This window comes from Chionomys nivalis, chromosome 1 (genome assembly GCF_950005125.1).
Source record: "Chionomys nivalis chromosome 1, mChiNiv1.1, whole genome shotgun sequence".
NCBI lineage: Eukaryota > Metazoa > Chordata > Mammalia > Rodentia > Cricetidae > Chionomys > Chionomys nivalis.
In genome coordinates, this window is record NC_080086.1 from 91,054,994 (window position 1) to 91,074,859 (window position 19,866).

At 44.6% G+C, this 19,866-nt stretch overlaps 1 protein-coding gene across 3 annotated transcripts; it reads left to right on the forward strand.

The window, feature by feature from the left end:
- Positions 1 to 986: 986 nt before the first annotated feature.
- Wdcp (WD repeat and coiled coil containing) lies at positions 987 to 19,130 on the forward strand. Of its 3 annotated transcripts, XM_057761711.1 has the most exons (5): positions 987 to 1,111; positions 1,283 to 1,587; positions 7,700 to 9,512; positions 16,146 to 16,257; positions 18,396 to 19,130. In XM_057761711.1, the coding sequence occupies exons 3-5, from the start codon at positions 7,719 to 7,721 to the stop codon at positions 18,611 to 18,613; spliced, it is 2,124 nt and encodes a 707-aa protein (XP_057617694.1). In that variant the 5' UTR covers positions 987 to 1,111; positions 1,283 to 1,587; positions 7,700 to 7,718; the 3' UTR covers positions 18,614 to 19,130. The 3 variants fall into 3 exon arrangements, with proteins under 3 accessions (XP_057617694.1, XP_057619260.1, XP_057618499.1); XM_057762516.1 differs by lacking the exon at positions 987 to 1,111 and having other exon boundaries at positions 1,181 to 1,587; XM_057763277.1 differs by lacking the exons at positions 16,146 to 16,257; positions 18,396 to 19,130 and having other exon boundaries at positions 7,700 to 9,557.
- The last annotated feature ends 736 nt before the right edge of the window (positions 19,131 to 19,866 follow it).

Below are 19,866 nucleotides of genomic sequence, written 5' to 3' on the forward strand. Positions count from 1 at the left end.
CATCTATCGGTTCAATGCACATTTATTTAGCACCTACTCGGTGCAAAGCTCCAGGAAGTACGCTCGGTCCTACAGACTCGGAGGAGAAAGCCGGTAATTAAACTAACACTTTAAATACATGTGCTCAGTGCCGTGGGGTTCTGAGTACAACGGAAGCACCCGAGACTGATACCCAACCCTGGTTAGGTTTCCCGAATCTGCTGCAACAGAGCCGGGGAAGGCCAGAAACCAATTATTGGTGATTTTTCCCCGACCACCTTAAGCCCATATTCATTATCCCTCAAAGGTCTACATCAGGTATTTGTACTGGGGTCTCACTTTTCAAGGCAAAGGACTGCTTCCCTGGGGATTCCAATTGAATTAAAGCAGGGTCGCTGTGCTGCGGGTTCTAGCTGAGAATTCAGCTACAGCCTGGGGTGGTAAGTGTTGTAGAAAGAATGAACAAATTCCTTTACCTCTAATCCAAAACAGACTGGAATCTAGAAAGATACCTCTGCCTCCGTGGTGATGGGAATTGAACCCAGGGAAATCAGGGCCTCTTCACACTCTAAGCTAATAGAGGCTACATCCATAGGCCATAGGAAGATACATTGGGAGGAGGTAGCATTTGTTTGAAGACTAAAGGACACTTTAAGAGTGTCCCCATGGGGCTGGAAAGATGGCTCAGTGATTAAGAGTAGCAGCTCATCCAGAGGACCCGGATTCAATTCCCAGCAAACTCCAGTTCCAGGGGATCAATCCGACACTCTCATATAGACAAAACTCCAGTACACATGAAATAAAATAAATGAATAATTTAAAGGGTTAAAAAAAAGAATGTCCCTCACCCTTTCTACATCGTTGCAAAAGTCAACCTGTTGATTCTAACAAGAGACGGTATGGGAGAAAAACCTAGAATTGGAACAGGAGACATTTTCCTTCTGCACTCCACTCTTCCAGGTGGCGAGGTCGCAGACAGCATCCACGCAAGAGGCCTGAGGTTGGCGCTCAGAAAAGACGGTCTACATAGTACTGTCTGGGACAGGATCTGAAAACCCGGCGGGCGCGGCCTAGAGTCTGCACAGCTACAGAAGCTTGAGACCTCCAACCTATTGGCTATGGCCTTGGGCAGGTACTTTTAGATTAGGAGTAGAACAGATCTGCTACTTGGGCAGGCCTAGGAAGCGGCTTCACATTTTGGCAGCGATGTTTTACGGGATTTTAAATAGGAAGTCCCTGACTCCCCTCTCCCAAACTAAAACCGACTAACAATGTTGATTCCTTCTTGCCAACCTCTTCCAAGAGAATGGATGAGACGAGTGTGGGAGAACAGGTTGAAGCGCTGGAGACTGAGTGTGAAGATTCATCGGCGGTGGTTACACTGGAACTACAACTCCCACAAACCCTTGCGGCAAAACTCGCTCTCACTGACTAGCGGAAGGACCCGCCGCTGACGCGATGCACTCGATAGCCAATAGGCTAGAGGTATTGCCGAGGGCCTAGGACCGAGGCTTCCGTTAGTTGCCCGTGAGTTCTGATTCCCCCGTCCTGTGACGTGAGCGGCCCCCGGGATTTTTATGTGTTGGGCGGGGAGACAGAGAGTCCAAGGTATTTCTTGTCTTTTGCGGCCAGGCCTGGTGGGCGTATGGAGGCCGGGGCTGGGCAGGGAGGCCAGGGATGCAGGCGTGGGCAGAAGTTGAGTACGAGGCAGATAGTGTGTGGTGTGCGGGGCAGTAGTTTGAGGACCAGGCAGATGTGGGTTTTAACATGTGAACGAATGAATGTAATGATGCTTCTGGTAATGTAGCCTAAAGAATACAACCTTATTTATAATAGGGTAAAGTCGCCTACGAGCTTTGAGGCGTCTCAGCTAACGAAATTAAGTTCTATCACAAATCACAGTAACTGAGCTTTGTATTAATTGCAGAAGGCTCTGTAACCGGTTAATCTGTTAAGCTGTAGCCAAAACGTTGTCTGTGTCTCGCTTCTCTCGTCCTTTGGGGAAGGCAGAAGGTTTCTTGTTGTTTTGTGTTGTTTTGGTCTGATTTGGCCTTTTTGAGACTGGGTACCGTTTGCAGCCTGGAACTCACTGTGTAGTCCAGACTGATCTCGGACTCGAGGCAGGGTGTGTCCTCCAGCGTTTGCTCACGCTGTACACTTGCTATGGACTTAGTTGGAAGTCATAACAACTTTTGTGAATTGGTTCTCTTCTGCCACTCTGTGGGAGCCAGGGTATCAGATTTGTACACAAACCCCTATTAACTGCTGGACCATCTTGCTGGCTTTCTGGTTTTTTGTTTTGTTTTCTTAATGACGATTTTTTTTTTTATGACAAGATTTTTAATTTGGCTTTACTAACCTAAGGTCAGTGACTCCCAAATCTTTCCCCGGGTCAGGGTAAACCAATCTGCTACATGAGACTGTGTCAAAAATAAGTACATTAAGCCGGGCGGTGGTGGCGCACGCCTTTAATCCCAGCACTTGGGAGGCAGAGGCAGGCGGATCTCTGTGAGTTCGAGACCAGCCTGGTCTACAAGAGCTAGTTCCAGGACAGGCTCCAAAGCCACAGAGAAACCCTGTCTCGAAACACCAAAAAAAAAAAAAAAAAAAAGTACATTACATACTACACACCTTCCTCATCTTTGAAGCATAAGGGCCTTCTGCATCACTGATTAATGGTTCAGCTGTCTCCCCAGCTAAGAACTTGCATGCTGTCCCTCAAGTATTCTTCAGTGCTCACCTCGCATCTGACGTCATTGCCTTTGCATCAGCTAGAGAAGCAGGTCCTACATATAGCCTTTGTTCTCTGTGGAAACAGCTGCAAACTTTTGTTTCCTCTCTATTTTATTTATTAGTAATGGAATGTGGGGGGTTGGAGGAATGCATACATGGCAGATGTGTCAGAGAAGATAGGACACCTTTCTTTTTTTTCTTTTTTTATTTTGGTTTTTCGAGACAGGGTTTCTCTGTGGTTTTGGAGGAACTAGCTCTGTAGACCAGACTGGTCTCAAACTCACAGAGATCCGCCTGCCTCTGCCTCCCAAGTGCTGGAATTAAAGGCGTGCGCCACCACCGCCCGGCTATAGGACACCTTTTTTTTTTTTTTTTTTTTTTTTTTTTTTTTTTTTTTTTTTTTTTTGGTCTTTCGAGACAGGGTTCCTCTGTGGCTTTGGAGCCTGTCCTGGAACTAGCTCTGTAGACCAGGCTGGTCTCGAACTCACAGAGATCCGCCTGCCTCTGCCTCCCGAGTGCTGGGATTAAAGGCGTGCACCACCATCGCCCGGTGTAGGACACCTTTCATGTGTTGGAATTTTCCTGTACTTCTTGGAAGGCAGGGATTGAACTCAGGTCAGCATGCTTTTGAGGTCACCTTTATCTGCTGAGCCATCTTTTTAATTTTTTTTTAAAGATTTATTTATTTATTATGTATACAGTATTCTCAGTATTCTGTCTGCATGTATGCCTGGAGGCCAGAAGAGGACACCAGATCTCACTACAGATGGTTGTGAGCCACTATGTGGTTGCCGGGAATTGAACTCAGGACCTTTGGTCCTGACCTTTGCTCTTAACCACTGAGCCATCTCTCCAGCCCCCTCTGCTGACCCATCTTGCTGACTCTTTGTTCACTTTATTACTGTGGCATTCAGACTCTTTTATCCCCCTCCCACTTTTGGGGAGACAAGGTCTCCCTATGTAACTCTAGCTGGCCTAGAAATCACACTATAAACCAGACTGGCCTCAAACTCCCAGAGATTTGACTGGCTTTGCCTCCTTTAGGACAAAGACCAAGTTACAAAGATATATTTGTAGCAAATAATATGAGCCCTTAATGTCTTGTTAATTCCTTTTGGGGTTTTTTGTTTATTTTTTTTAAATATTTTATTTATTTATTATGCATACAATATTCTGTCTGTGTGTATGTCTGCAGGCCAGAAGAGGGCACCAGACCTCATTACAGATGGTTGTGAGCCACCATGTGGTTGCTGGGAATTGAACTCAGGACCTTTGGAAGAGCAGGCAATGCCCTTAACCACTGAGCCATCTCTCCAGCCCGTTAATTCCTTTTGAAAAACTTTATTATTCTTAATTTTGGGGGAGGGTGTTAGGGATTGAACCCAGAGTTTTGAGCATTCAAGGCTGAACCGCTACCAATGACCCGCATCCTTAGGTCCAGAAGGACGTTTTTATATGCTGGAGATGTGTGTCTACTCATGAAGTTTGTGAGTAGAAGGGAAAAGTGACTTAAAACTCTACACAAAGTTAGCTGGGCAGTGGCACACATCGTTAATCCCAGGACTCGGGAGGCAGAGACACACAAATCTCTGAGTTCAAGGCATCCTGGACTACGGAGTGAGTTCCAGGACAGCCAGGGCTAGAGAGACTCTGTCTTGAAAAAAATCAATAAAACAAAATGAGGGTCAGCAAGATGGCTTAGCAGGTAAGGGTGACTGCTGCAAAGCCTGACAACCTGAGTTTGTATCCAGGACCCACATGGTGGAAGGAGAGAACCAACTTCTAAAAGTTGTTCCCTGACCTCTGTATGTGTGCATGCTACATGATGCAGAGGCAGGAAGATCTCCATGAGTTCAAGACTAGCCTAGTCTACAAAGCAAGTTCAGGACATCCAGAGCTACCCATAATAGAAATGCCTTATCTCAAAAAAAAAAAAAAAAAAAAAAAAAAAAAAGGAAAAAGAAAGAAAGAAAGGAAAGGAAAAGAGAAACAACAACAACAAACTCTTTCACAAGGTAATACAGGAGTTGTATTGAATCCTGTCTAGTCAGCATCATGTAACGGCACATGTAAGTCACCTTGATCCTTTTCTTTTCCCCAATTTAGCCAACAGTCCATCTAAGTCATCTCTGGGTTGAGTTTATAGGACTTGGTCAGTTTTTCCATATTTGATGCCTGCTTTGAATCCAGTTTGTGCATGTGGAAAAATACACAGATCTATTATCCTAACCACTTGAAGTATGCATTGGTCTTAAACACACCCAGTGTTGTACAACTACCACAGCTATCCATCTCTGTTAATTCCTTTCATCTTTTAGAAAAAAATTTCCCCTCGAGATAGGGTTTCTTATTGTGTTATATTTTTCTTTTTGCTTTTTGAGGGGCCTGCCACCCAGCTCCCTAATAAATCACATGGAGACTTATTATAAATGCTTTAGCTTGTTTCTTGCCAGCTTCTCACCTTTTACCTCTGCGTTTTTCTTTCTCTCTCTGTGTATACCTTCCTTACCTCTTTCTCCATGGCTTGCTGTGTGTAGCTGGGCCCTGTCCTCCTCCTCTCTGAGTTCTCCTATGTTCTCTCTGCCTGCCAGCCCCGCCAGTCCTTGCTCCTGCCTCGCTATTGGTCGTTCATCTCTTTATTAGACCATCAGGTGTTTTAGACAGGCACAGTAACACAGCTTCACAGAGTTAAACAAATGCAGCGTAAACAAAAGTCACACACCTGAAAATAATATTCCCCAACAGTTTCTCTGTGTTGCCCTAGCTCTCCTGGAACTTGGACTGTAGCCATAGATCAGGCTGGCTTTAAACCCCAGCCTCCTGGTGTTGGAATTAAAGGATGTACCACCACACCTGGCAGAGCTGAAACTTTATTTGGGGGTGGGGTTTGAGACAGGGTTTCTTTGTGTAGCCTTGTGGTCCTGGTACTCGCTTTGTAGACCAGGCTGGCCTTGAACTCACAGACATCCTCCTGCCTCTACCTCCCAAGTGCTGGGATTAAAAGTATGTGCTACCACTGCCTGGCAACAACTAAAAACCTTTATCTAGTGTGCTTCTTTAGTAAATACCTGGATGTGAGGAGATGGGAATGACAGTGCGAAAGTTGATGCTTTACATTATTGTAAAGAATTGCTGAAAAAAAAAAGAATTGCTGCAAAGAGCAGAGCCAACCGAGGATGTAGACATCCCCTGGAAATCATAGAGAGCTGTGTGGGTGTGATGAAGGGGAGATCACACAGCAATTCCCGAATACCATTCAGTAAAGAGGTAAAAGCCACTGTTAAAGAACTGAGGAGGTGCTAATAAAGCCAGAAGTGTGGATATCATTGATTTGACATGAAGGGGAAACTGGATAATAGGCTTTTCCTAACTTGTAATATTTAATTAAACAACTTCTAACTTGAAAGTGCCAGAAATAACTGGATACGGTCCTCACACCTTTAACCCCAGCACTCGGAAGGTTGAGGCAGGAGGATCACTAAGAGTTTGAGGCCAACCTGGGTTACATAGTGAGTTCCAGGTAAGCATGGGCTAGAATGAGACTCAGTCTCAAAAGCAGTCAAGTAAAAGATAGGGATTAGCAAGATGGCTCAGAGGGTAAGGGTGCTTGCTACCAAGCCTGAAGATCTGAGTTTGGTCCCCAGAGCACACAGTACAAGGAAAGAATGGACTCACCAACTTGTCCTATGACCTCTGTGCACTTGAGCACATGCACACATACATAAACTGAGACCTACATTTGTTTCCTGTTGCTGCTATGACCATATCCCTGGTGATTTGCAACACAATATTATCATCTTACTTATCTGTAAGTTATAAGCCCAATGTGGAGCAATCTTTCAGACTAGGTACATAAACTGAGATCAATAAATAGTGCTTTTAAAAAAATTAAAAGAGATGGGTGGTGGTGGCATACACCTTTGATTCCAGCACTGGGGAGGCAGAGGCAGATGACTCTGTTAGTTTGAGACCAGCCTGATCTACAAAGCAAGTTCCAGGACAACAAAGGCTACACAGAGAGACCCTGTCTCAACCCCCAGCCACCAGAGTTTAAAAGGGTTCTAAAGAGAATGTGTGGTTTACAGTACTTGCTGCTTACAGAGGACCTGCTGGCTTTGGTTCCAGCATCCACGTGATGGTTCAAAGGGATCTGATACCGTGTGGCCTCCTCAGGCATTAGACACATCTACATGCATCCAAGCAAATGCTCACACACATAAGATGAATATATCTTAAAAAGTAGAGAAATGGAGAGCAAGAAAAAAAAGAACTATAAAGACCAGTATAAACTCTAAATTGTGTGTGTGTGTGTGTGTGTGTGTGTGTGTGTGTGTGTGTGGTTTGAACCAGGGTCTCACTATGTTACAGGCTGGCCTGGAACTCATTGTATAGACCTGGGGTTAAAAGTGTGCACCACCATAGTGGGCAATTTTGCTGTATTTCTAACAGTTCTACATATTAATTATTTTTTGTGTCTTGTCAGGGATTTAAGCTATGGCCTCACACATCCTAAATACAGGCTCTGTCATTGAGCAATGTCTCCAGCTCAGTATCTTCTAATGTCCATTACATATTCAAATTTCTCCAGTCCTAAAAATACTCCTTTTTCCCCTCCCCCCAAACACTCCTTTCTCGATAGTTTTCTTTCCTGGCATTGCTCATAATGCTCACTTTGGCATGATGGTCTCTTCATTTGCAAGTTGCTCTTCTGTATCCCAGTAACTTTAGCCTGTGTAGGGTCCCGCCTACTGTGGAATCTAACTTCTGCATTTGCATGACTGTTCTTTCTGGATGTAACTTTCCTTCCCCCCTCCCCTCTCTTTTGAGACACAGCCCCACTCTACAGACCTAGCTGGCCTGGAACTCACTGTGTGGACCAGGTTGGTCTCAAACTCACCCAGCTCCTCCTGCTTCAGCCTCCTGAGTGCTGGCATTAAAGGTCTGCGACATTCAGTCCTTCTGTAACTCTCCTTCTTAATGTTTTCAGAGAACCTTTATCTGAAAGGATGGAGTTGGGGAACGGAAAACTGCTTAGGACCGGACTGAACTCACTGAATCAGGCGGTGCATCCAACTCACGGCCTTGCCTGGACTGATGGGAACCGAGTAATCCTGACTGATTTGCAGCTTCAGAGGGGAGAAGCCAAGTTTGGGGACTCCCAGGTCATTGGAAAATTCGAATATGTGTGTGGGGTTTCCTGGGCCCCCGTCAGCGTAGCTCACATACCCACTCTGCTCGCCATCCAGCACAAGAAGCATGTCGCCGTGTGGCAGCTGTGTCCCAGCACTTCGGGTTCCAGCAAATGGCAGATGTCGCAGACCTCTGAAATCCGAGAATCCCTTCCAATTCTTCCTCAGGGCTGCCTGTGGCACCCGAAAGATGCTGTCCTGACTGTGTTGACGGCGCAGGATGTTTCCGTTTTCCCTAACATTCACCGCGACGGTTTCAGAGTGAAAGTGGACATCAACACCAAGGGCAGAATTTACTGTGCCTGTTGGACCCTGGATGGCCAGCGGCTGGTGGTGGCAGTAGACAGCAGCCTTCATTCTTATATGTGGGACAGCTCTCAGAGGTCTCTCCAGAGCTGCTCCTTCTGCCCAGTGCTCCAAGTGGGCCGCTCCATCCGCTCCATCGCAGCCACCGAGGACTCACAGGTTGCTATAGCCACTGAGCTTCCACTCCATAAGCTTTGTAGCTTAAATGCGGCTGAAGCCTTTGCTGTTCCACCCAAAGGTGAAGATGCTGGCGTGCGCTCTCTTCCTGTGGGGGAAATGCCCCCTGGGGAAATGAATTCTGGAGTGACGGTCTCTCCCTTTTCAGATCCTCTGGATCTGACTCACATCCACTTCAACCCATCTCCAGTTGAGGAGAGTTCTCTTGTTTGTGTCAGAAAAACGGACTACTTGACAGGTACAGGCCAGGATTCTTCACACCTGATCTTGGTAACCTTTAAGAAAGCAATTACCATGACAAAAAAGGTTGCCATTCCAGGCATTCTGGCTCCTGATTTAATAGCATTTAACCTGCAAGCACAGCTAGTGGCTGTGGCTTCCAATACCTGTAACGTCATTTTGATCTATCCCACCATTCCATCCTCTATGCCAAACATCCAGCAGATTCAGTTAGAGAGTAACGAAAGACCAAAAGGCGTTTGCTTCTTAACAGACAGATTTTTATTAATTTCCGTAGGGAAACAAAAGCCCACTGAGACTGCATTTCTTCCTTCCTCAGAATCTGATCAGTATGCTGTTCGCCTGGTAGTTAGAGAGGTAACATTGGGAAGAGAATCTTCTGGAACGCCTGCTGAAAGTCAGAACGCTTATTCTGCCTTCAACACTCTGTTGAATAAAGTAGACAGAGAAAAGTTTCTTGAGAGCCTTTCGCCAGGCTTGAGTCCCCTGAGCTCAGGACTCTTGCTGACAGCTAACGCCAGTACTCAGGGTGGGAGGTCTGGAAGAGCCCTTATTCAGGAGATTACAAGTCCCTTGTCCCCTCTGTCCAACGATTCCATTGTACGAGAAACCCCTCACACTTCCTCCTGGCTTTGGCCCGGATTGCCTAGACCCAGCAGGACACCAGACCACACCAGCACCCCAGAGCCAAATTTACCTCAAACAGAGAACTTAGAAAAAGAAAAGGAAACTTGCCCACACTCCAGGGAGCTGGAAGTTCTATCTAGGCACCTGGCTGGAATGCAGCAGTGCCTTTTTGAACTCATGGATTTTCTACACAAGGAAAAGAGGTTCTCTCCAGTGTACCCACTTTCTCAGGACCCTCCCTATGTTCACCTCATTTACCAGGTAATGTCTCCTTTGAGGAACTTCCACTATGCAGGAAGCTCTTGACTCCAGTGGGTCCTGCCACAAACATTGTAAGGAGGGGAGCTCTGAGCAAAGCCCAGTGACTTGCGCATACTGTGTTACAGGCAAGCTCACACAGCTTTGTACAGTTGGTTGGATGTGAACTACCAAAAGTGCACACACCAAGGTTTAGTGCGATTTTATCATATCCTTGGTGTGGAATTAATGATTGCACTCTGGTGACTTATGTTTAGGAAAAAAAATAGGCTTGCCGGACGGTGGTAGCGCACACCTTTAATCCCAGCACTCGGGAGGCAGAGGCAGGCGGATCTCAGTGAGTTCGAGGCCAGCCTGGTCTACAAAGGGAGTTCCAGGACAGGCTCCAAAGCTACAGAGAAACCCTGTCTCGAAAAACCAAAAAAAAAAAATTGGCTTAATTGTGTCATTTCATCATGAAAACCTTTTCCGTGTGTGTGAGAGAGATCATTTACAACGTTTTTATACCTACACATTCACATGCAAATACATCTCCATGGGAGTGTTGTGGCTGTTGTTTGTATTTTTGAGACAGGGTTTTATTTCTGTATCCCTGGCTATCTTGAAACTCACTCTGCAGACCAGGCTGGCCTCGAACTCAGAGATCCACCTGCCTCTGCCTTTGAAGTGCTGAGATTAAAGGTGAGCGCCACTACTGCCTCCCACATTTGCCTCTGTACATATGAAGTCGAGCACAGATCCCTGTGTACATAGATACATACAGTACTGTAGAGTGCTTTGTTACTGTTTTACAACAGTGGGGTCTTGGGGTACACTGTACCTCAAGCTGAGTATGCATGCTTACTCAGCTTCATTTTCTGTTGGGCACCTCAAATAGTGCTAAAATAGTTTGTTTATTCATTGCATTAGTACCTTTATTTTTGTTGGATTAGTTACTATCTTGAGGAAGCTGAGTACCTTTCTCCCTCCCGCATGTGGTTTCATCCACTGAAGATGCTGTGGTTACAGGGATCATTTGAGCCCAGAAGTTTGGGGCCAGGAGTATGAGCTGAATTAGACCCTATCTCAAAACAAACAAAAGTCCTACTTTTTATAAAGGTGAATATCAAACATAAATGACTACATGTTTATATATCTCTTTAGACATGAATATTCCCAGATTGAAAGTACTTCTGTTCTTGAGCATTTCAGAGAAGGGATAATCAGCCTGTGTAGTGAAAGTCTGTGTAGTCAAGGTCATCATGGTGTGAGTTTGAAACTCACAAAAGAGAGTAATGATAATGTTGAAAGCAAAGTGCGTTAGACACATGGCTGCTTTGTAGCACTTTTCTGTTGTAATAGGAGCGGCAGGACTGTGTCCCCGGCACCCGGCCGCCCACATGGCTAGCTTATGCCCCGAAATAATTACACGGAAACTGTATTCTTTTAATCACTGCCTGGCCCATTAGTTCCAACCTCTTATTGGCTAGCTCTTACATATTGATCTAACCCATTTCTAATATTCTGTGTAGTACCATGAGCTGGCTTACCAGGAAAGATCTTAACCTGCGTCTGTCTGGAGTGGGAGAATCATGGCGACTCCTTCACTCGGCTTCTTTCTCCCAGCATTCTGTTCTGTTTACTCCACCCACCTAAGGGTTGGCCTATCCAATGGACCTAGGCAGTTTCTTTATTATTTAACCAATGACCTTCCTCCATCATTTCCCCTTTTTCTGTTTAAACAAAAAAGAAAGGCTTTCATTTTAACATAGTAAGATTACATATAGCAAAACAGTTATCAAGCAAGAATTACAGTTACAATATTTATATCTATTTTATCTTTTATCATAAGTAAGGAAAACTATAACTATAACTAACCATTCTTCAACTCCATCAAAGACTCCAGAAGGATATAATATTACCTAAGTAAACAAGAAATAAGAAACTTCAAACTTTAGAAATGACAGAGACATCTCGCTGCCTGGACAGTCACCCAAAGTTCTTTTGTACCATTGGGGCATCCATCTTTGGCCTACAGGCCCATAGTATCCAGCAGACACATTTTCATGAAGCAGGAAATTTCAAAGACAGTTCAGTTACTATCTGCTGTGTCCTGCAGAATGTCTCGCAGACTCTTTCATGAGTCAGGAACCCCAAAAGACCATCTCACCTTTAGACAAGTTCAGCAGTCCTCTCTCTGTGGGTTCTTTGTATCCAGTTTATGTATCAGTCCAGGCAAGAGCAGTTTCTTGCCCAAATGGCTATCAAACTCCATAAGGAGCCTCTTCGATGCCCATCTTCCTCTTGAAGTAGATTGGTGCTGTCAGGAGCAGATGTGTCTCATTTTCATAAAAAGCCCTAAGTTATTAAAACATTAAATGCCATATTCTGCAGTCTTTGAAAGATATGAAGAATGCCTATCTAGCTGAAATATATTTATGCACATCTAGAAAATCTAACTAACATGACTAAAAGCTTGACAATTATTGATGATTATCCATTAACAACCTATATACATTACATTTTTAAATGAACTATACAATCACAATACCTTAATCAAGATTAGAAATATGCATATACATATAACAAAATTGACCTTAAAATCCACACCAATGCAAATTATTCATATCTATATCATATCCCCCTTTAAATGTAAAAGAACATTTATAAACCATATTTGGGAACATGGGCGCAGTTTTTCTCTCCAAACTGCTTTCTGCTGAATGGGGGCGTCGTTAATTAGGTCTTTCATGGTGTAACCTGTGTGCCAGGGTCATCTCGGTTGGCAGTTGTGTGAAGTAATTTTTTGAGGGTGTTTACAGTAACCTTTCAGGAGGGCGTGGTCTATCATACCATATTGGGATAGAAGAAATCCACAGGGTCGCATCCTCTGTGAAAACAAAAGAAGACCCTCTCCAAAGCATCATATCCTTAGACCCATATTCTGAAATCATAATACCCTTATATCCATTTTGGTTTAGCTTGGCAGCCCATATAATGAAATGTCTCTCTGTACTTAGCTCCTTTACAGTCAAAAATTTTAAAGAAAACACAATAATACAAAGTATCCAGACTCTCTGTGAATTTTTTAATTTTTACGTGGCTTATTTTTCTTTATTTTTTTAATCTATAACTATTTGTACTCTGTCTCTTTAAAGACTTTACCCTTTTTTTAAGACAATAACTTTATTCTTTATATATATATATATTTTTCTCTCTCTCAAGCCTACGTACATTCATCCAACAGTGTCTGAATCAGTTGTATTGTGAATCTGTAATTTTTTTACTATCCAGGAGCACTTTGTTTTGTGCTTTTAAATCGCTAACAAAAACAGGTACTGCTTGCTTGCCCCGCCCAGTCCAACATGGCGGAGCCGCTCGTGCCTCTGATCCTTGCACATTGCACCAGTAGCGTGGTGGAGCTGTTTGTGCCTCTGAGCCATTTGGTGCCCCTGAACCACTCACAGTTCCAGGCACACAGTAGTCCACATTGCCATCAAGCAAGCCGTAGCACTTTACTCCAAATGCTCCATTTAAAGACTCTTTCTCCCGCAGGAGCCAGACAGAGATCGCGATGGCGGCACAGCCCAGAAAGCCGGCATTTTAAAACAGCCAGTTTTTTCCTGTTGTTGAGTCAGGACAATTTCTTTGCTGCACGCAACCCACAAACAGCAAAAAGCTGTCTTAAATTTTTCTGTGTCCTTTTTAAGCCCTCTCAGGTTTTACGTGGAATTCATTAGCACGTTGGGTGCCACTCTGTTGTAATAGGAGCGGCAGGACTGTGTCCCCGGCACCCGGCCGCCCACATGGCTAGCTTATGCCCCGAAATAATTACACGGAAACTGTATTCTTTTAATCACTGCCTGGCCCATTAGTTCCAACCTCTTATTGGCTAGCTCTTACACTTTTCCATGACAAATATCATTTTTTTAAAGATTTGTTTATTATATATATAGTGTTTTGCCTGCATGGTCACCTTCATGCCAGATGAGGGCGCCAGATCTCATTACTGGTGGTTGTGAGCTACCATGTGGTTTCTGGGAATTGAACTCAGGACCTCTAGAAGAGCAGCCAGTGCTCTTAACCACTGAACCATCTCTCTAGCCGGGCAAATATTAATTGTATAAAGTCATGGGTTTTATGCCGGGTGGTAGTGGCGCATGCCTTTAATCCCAGCACTTGGGAGGCAGAAGCAGGTAGATCTCTGTGAGTTTGAGGCCAGCCTGGTCTACAAGAGCTAGTTCCAGGACAGCTAGGGCTGTTACACGGAGAAACCCTGTCTCTAAAAACCAAGAAAAAAAATTAAAGTAATGGGTTTCATTATGACTCATTTTAAGTCTTCATTGAATTCACCCCTTTCCCTCCCCTTCCCTGATCCCCAGTATCTTCCTATGATAGTCCCTTCTGTTTGTGTGTCGCCCTCCTCCGGGTTCCACATATGAGAGAAAGTGTGGTGCTTCTCAGAGTCTGACTTATTCCACAAACCAGCCAGCCAGGTCATTTGTAACGTGGTTCTCCAAGTACTTAGGAAGACACTATTCCAAATAATAATCAGGAGTCATGGATGGATGGTAACTTCATCTACTGTGTGTTTGTATATAATGTGTATGTGTGAGATGGGCATGCATGTAGAGATCAGAGGACAACTTTCAAGAATCAGAAGCGAGTGTGATGGCATATACCTGTGATCCTAGCACTGAGAAGGTTGATGTCTGTGAGTTCGAGGCCAGCCTGGTCTACAGAGTGAGTTTCAGTCAGCCAGAACTATACAGTGAGACTCTGTCTTAAAACCAAAAAAAGTTAATTCTCTCCTTCCACCTTTGGTTCTAGGAGTTGAACTTGGGTTATCATAACCTAAATGGCAAGTGCTTTTCCCCACTGATCCATCTTACTGGCCTGATCTTTTAGTAATGAAACTTTTACTGTGATGTAATACCATGACCAAAGCAGACTGGTGAGGAAAGTGTTTCTTCACTCACAGTTCCACATCACTGTTCATCAGAAGGAGTAGGGCAGGAACTTAAGCAGGACAGGAACCTGGAGGCAGGACCTGATGCAGAGGCCATGGAGGGATGCTGCTTACCGGCTTTCTCCTCATGACTTGCAAAACCTACGTTCTTAACTGAGGACCAGATGCCCAGGGATGGCACCACCCACAATGGTCTGGTCCCTCCCCCATCAATCTCTAATTAAGAAAATGACTTACAAGCTGGGCGGTGGTGGCGCACGCCTTTAATCCCAGCACTCGGGAGGCAGAGGCAGGTGGATCTCTGTGAGTTTGAGACCAGCCTGGTCTACAAGAGCTAGTTCCAGGACAGGCTCCAAAACCACAGAGAAACCCTGTCTCGAATAACCAAAAAAAATAAAAAAGAAAAGAAAATGACTTACAGGCTTATGCACACCCTGTTCTTATGGAGGCATTTTCTCAGTTAAAGTTCCCTCCTCTCTGAGCACCATACCTTGTGCCAAGTTGACATAAAACCAACCAAACACTGGCCCTAGAAGTAAATTTTTTATTCTATGTTCATAATTATGCTTTTAGGCTTATGTCTTAAAGTAGAACTATAACAATTTAAATTAAGTAATCCTACAGCACAGGCTGAGTGCACAGCTGAAGAAGCATATACACTCACAGAGGGCAGGTGTTTGTTTGCCAGTGGCAGCCCGTTTGAGCCAGTGCAGCTCCAGGATGGATGAGTCTTCACCCCGGGCCAAGGAAACAACGCGTATATTTTCCCAGGTGTGGCCTTAGCTGTTATTCTCTGTCAGACCCGGCACATCAGTGACAGTGTTTTCTTGGAAGCTGCAAAGGCACTGACAAGTCAGTTGACTGATGCAGAGTTAGCCCAAGGGAGGTTGTACCCATCACTTGCTAACATCCAGGAAGTTTCTGTTAACATTGCTATTAAAGTTGCAGAATACCTGTATGCTAACAAAATGGCTTTCCAATATCCAGAGCCTGAGGACAAGGCCAAGTACGTTAAAGAAAGAATATGGCGGAGTGATTATGTTTCCCTGCTCCCGGACGTGTACGATTGGCCGGAGTCTTCACTGAAGCCTCCTCAGATGTCCGAATAGAAACTGCCCCATTAAGACATTCCATCCTTCAGAGAACCACTATTTTTAGACAAAAAGATAATCTTCTCAGAAAAAAAAAATTTAAAGATAAAATAGGTATATTTTAAATCACTTAAAAGACTTCACTCTTTCATGACTTAAAAAAAAGTTTGTGTTTTGAGATAGACTCTCACTGTGTAACACTGTCTTCAACTCGCTCTGTAACCTTGAAGTTTGCCCTGCAACCCCCAGAGCTGGATCCAGCATGGGCGCCATCACTCCCAGCTCCCTCAATGTTGGTTTAAGAAATGTCATTGCAGCTGAGCAGTGGTGGCGCACACCTTTAATCCCATCACTCGGGATGCAGAGGCAGGCGGATCTCTGTGAGTTTGAGGACAGCCTGGTCTATAAGAGCTAGTTCCAGGACAGGAACCAAAAGCTACGGAGAAATCCTGTCTCAAAAAAAACGATAGATAGATAGATAGATAGATAGATAGATAGATAGATAGATAGATAGATAGATAGATAGATAAAAAAGAAAACAGAAATGTCATTACATTGGTCTTACCATCAATTAACCATTTTTACTTTTCCTTGAAGAAACCTTCTGTGGGTCCTGCTGAAGAAAGAGCCGTGCTTCTCTGTGATGGCAAACTGAGGCTCAGCACTGTCCAGCAGATGTTTGGCCTCTATCTCGTTGAAATGCTGCACAGTAAGTTAGAAGAGCACCCTCTTCCTCTCCCAACTATTTTGACTTCAGGAATGGAAATGATGCTGTCCAACCTTTCAGTGATTCACTAAACAGTTAATAAGAATGATTAATTGCCTGCTATGTACCCAGGCCTAGTAGAGAAACTACAACCCATTGAAAACAAGTCCTCTCCTGAGGGAACTTACACCCACCTGGGAAAATCCTCACTTTTTAAAAAGTAGAATGGATTTTAAAAGAAAAGGTAGCAGTGTGCCTGCTGCAGTCAGGTGCAGCCTTACAGAAGCCCTGCAGTGTTGCCTGGAGGAGCTGACATCCCCGTGCAGAAGAGCCCCGCCTGATGCCTTAGTGATCACTTGTGGGACATGGCTGTTTTATTATGTCTCGTTTTTATAGCAGTAGCCACCACACTGAACACGAGACATTTTGTTTTCTTTTAACATTTTTCTGTTTTGACAAATACATTTATAATATGGCTTTGCAATTGTCATTTTTAACAGATAGGTTAACATTACTTTGGAGATATACCATTTTTACTTCATATTTTCTTGTTTGTTAGATTTTAGTTTAGTTTAAAGTTTATTATTATCATTATTATTTGTTTTATGTGTTTGCCTGCAAATTTATCTGAGAACTAGATTCATGCAGTACCTATGTAGGCCAGAAGAGGGCATTAAGTTCCCTGTGACTGGTGTTACAGAGTTAGCCTTTATGAATTTGCTAGGAATTTAACCCTGGTTCTCTGGAAGAATAGCTGATGCTCTTAGCTGCTGAGCCGTCTCTCCAATTCCATTTTTATTTACATGTACGAGTATTTTGTCTACATATATGTCTATACACCATGAGTACACTGTGACCTAGGAGACAAGAAGAAGGTATTGGATCCCATCTTCCCTTCTCAGCAGGCAGTAAGTGCTCACCGTGCTTATACACACGTGCATACATACAGGCAAATCACTCATACCTGTAAAATACTGTATACACATTTAGGTCATTTTAATTTATTCACCATTATAAATAACACTAAGAAAAATCTCCCTGCATATTTGTCTGTTAGTTTTGGGAATGTATATTTTTCAGAAGTAAAATCACATGTTCTCTGAGACTTCAAGGAACCAGAGAAGAGCCAAATACGTGCCATACTTGTGGCCCCAGAGCAAACCCCAGGATTTTCTAGGTCACTATTCTTCTATTCGCCTCACCCCCCTTGAATAGCTACAGTTGGTACTAATATATAAAATAAAAAAGTTCCTCGGTTGGGTGGATCTTCTTCATGAAGTTTCTGGAGAACCTAGCGAGCATCCTAATATGTACAGTTGTGCACCCACACACCTGTATGCCTAGCACCATGTGATGCTGGGCTGGGCTGGGGAGGCGGCTCAGTGGGTGAGGAAGAGCACTGGCAGGTCTTCCAGGGAATCCAGGTTCAATTCCCAGCACCTTCAACCGTCTGTAGCTTCTGTTACTGCCTGTTCCAGAGGATCAGACACCCTCATACAGATGTACATGCAGGCAAAACACCAATGTGTACACAAAATAAAAATAACAATTTATAAATGTCAGTCCTGGGCTGGGGAGATGGCTCAATGGTTAAGAGCACTGAATTCTCTACCAGAGGACCTGGGTTTAATTCCCAGCACCCACATGGCAGCTCACAACTATCTATAACTCCAGTTCCAGCGTACTCAACACCCTCATATAGAGACATACATGCAGGCGAAACACCAGCACACATAAAATACATGGTTAAAAAATAAATAGATGTCAGTCCTGAGAAAAATTGTTATGTTTTTAGCTTTGAGTGCCCCACTTCCTGAGCTGCCATGTGACCTGACCCTGAGCACAACTCCATCCTTTCATCTCCATATTTCCTGAAGTGTTAGATGGTGGGGTTTCATATCAGCCCCTGTGTCTCATTTCTGAAAAGTTATCCCTGATGTGGTGGTGTGTGCCTACGGTCGCAGCACTGAGGCCGAGTCATGAGTACTAGTGTGAGGTCAGCCTTGGGCTGCGTGGTGCCAGAGCAGCCACAGCTGCAGAGCCAGACTTCACAGTAGTAGCCAGACCTGTTTGTAGTTACATGTTGATCCTTCTAGAACCGTGGGGTCCCCTAAGCTGCTGTGCATTTGTTTACTCTGTAGATTCCCACTGGATCCTCCTCTCTGCCGACAGCCAAGGTTTCATCCCATTGACTTTCGCAGCCTCCCAGACGGTTGTGGTGAGAGATGGCAGCCTGTCCAAGCCAGAGCTGGCTAGGGGCTCTCCTCACAATCGGGATCCTATTCTGCCACCTGGAGGCTTTGGAGACCTTGCCACACAGAACGCAGAAAAAGCTGGCTGTTTCAGCAGTGTGGCCTGAGGGCTGTGTCTGCTCCACCAGCTTCCCTTGGGCTGCGGGCTGCTGGACAGCAGGGCAAGTGCTTGCTTGTGTGCTCCTGACTGTGCCACTTGGAAGACAGAATTCCAAGAACAAAACTATACTGTGTCACCATATGGATTGTATCCTACGATTTCTCCAAGGCCTTGTTTCCCTGAAGCTGGGTTCAGACTGCCTAGAGCGAGTGCATCATGGGATACTGTGGCACAGTGGTAGGCCTTTGCCTTGCTTTAAATGTGCAGGTGAGGAGAGCCACTGGGGAGCCTGTGCTTCAGTACTGCCTTTTAACCCATTGCCCAGGCAGCAGGAAACCAATGCAAAGGAAGTCAGAGACCCTGCTTCACCCTCAGGACTGCCCGGATCAGAAGGATCAGTTCAGAGAATGGCCTCCCTCCCTGGATTTAAAACCAACTTTTTTGAGTCCGTTAACAGTTCTAGCTAATAAGGTCCAGATATTGCTAAAAAAGTGCTGTGGGCAACAAAATAAGATAAAATAAAATGTTAAGATTGACCCCCTCTGGCCTCCGCCTGATTGTGTGCCATTGCCCACCTGGTGAGATTCACACCTTTTTCTTGCCTTTGCCACTCATGATTTTCTCCTTGAGATGTGTTGATTTATTTTCCAGTTTGAGGATCACAAAAATTTCTCATTTTCCCTCCCAGAAATCAGCCTTCTTGGTTAACTTTTTATTTGTTTGTTGCAGAAGTAAGGGCTCAGACTTTACTCCAGATGTAAGGCTCTCGCTCCCACTGAGCTGTGTACCTCTGGCCCAGCTTGCCACTTTAACTTTTCTATTTCTCTTCTAATTCCTTCAGACCCTAAGAGACCAGCATAGAATCACAGAGTATTTCAAAAAGTTGAAGACTTGCCAGGCAATGGTGGCGCACGCCTTTAATCCCAGCACTCGGGAGGCAGAGGCAGGCGGATCTGTATGAGTTCGAGATCAGCCTGGTCTACAAGAGCTAGTTCCAGGACAGGCTCCAAAGCCACAGAGAAACCCTGTCTCGAAAAAACAAGAAAAAAAAAAAGTCGAAGACTTCACAAAATCTAAACGAGCTCTAAAGCGCATCAGTCTGTGCATACTTAATAAGGTGCCCTTAGTACGTACGCAGGGAAGAGCCTGACCCCTGCAGTCAGGCAGTGTCCCCTGTGTCAGTCACAGCAGGCCGGCAGATTGACAAGGGTTGGAAGTGCAGATACATTGTTTCAGCCATCGAGGCTCCATTAACACATA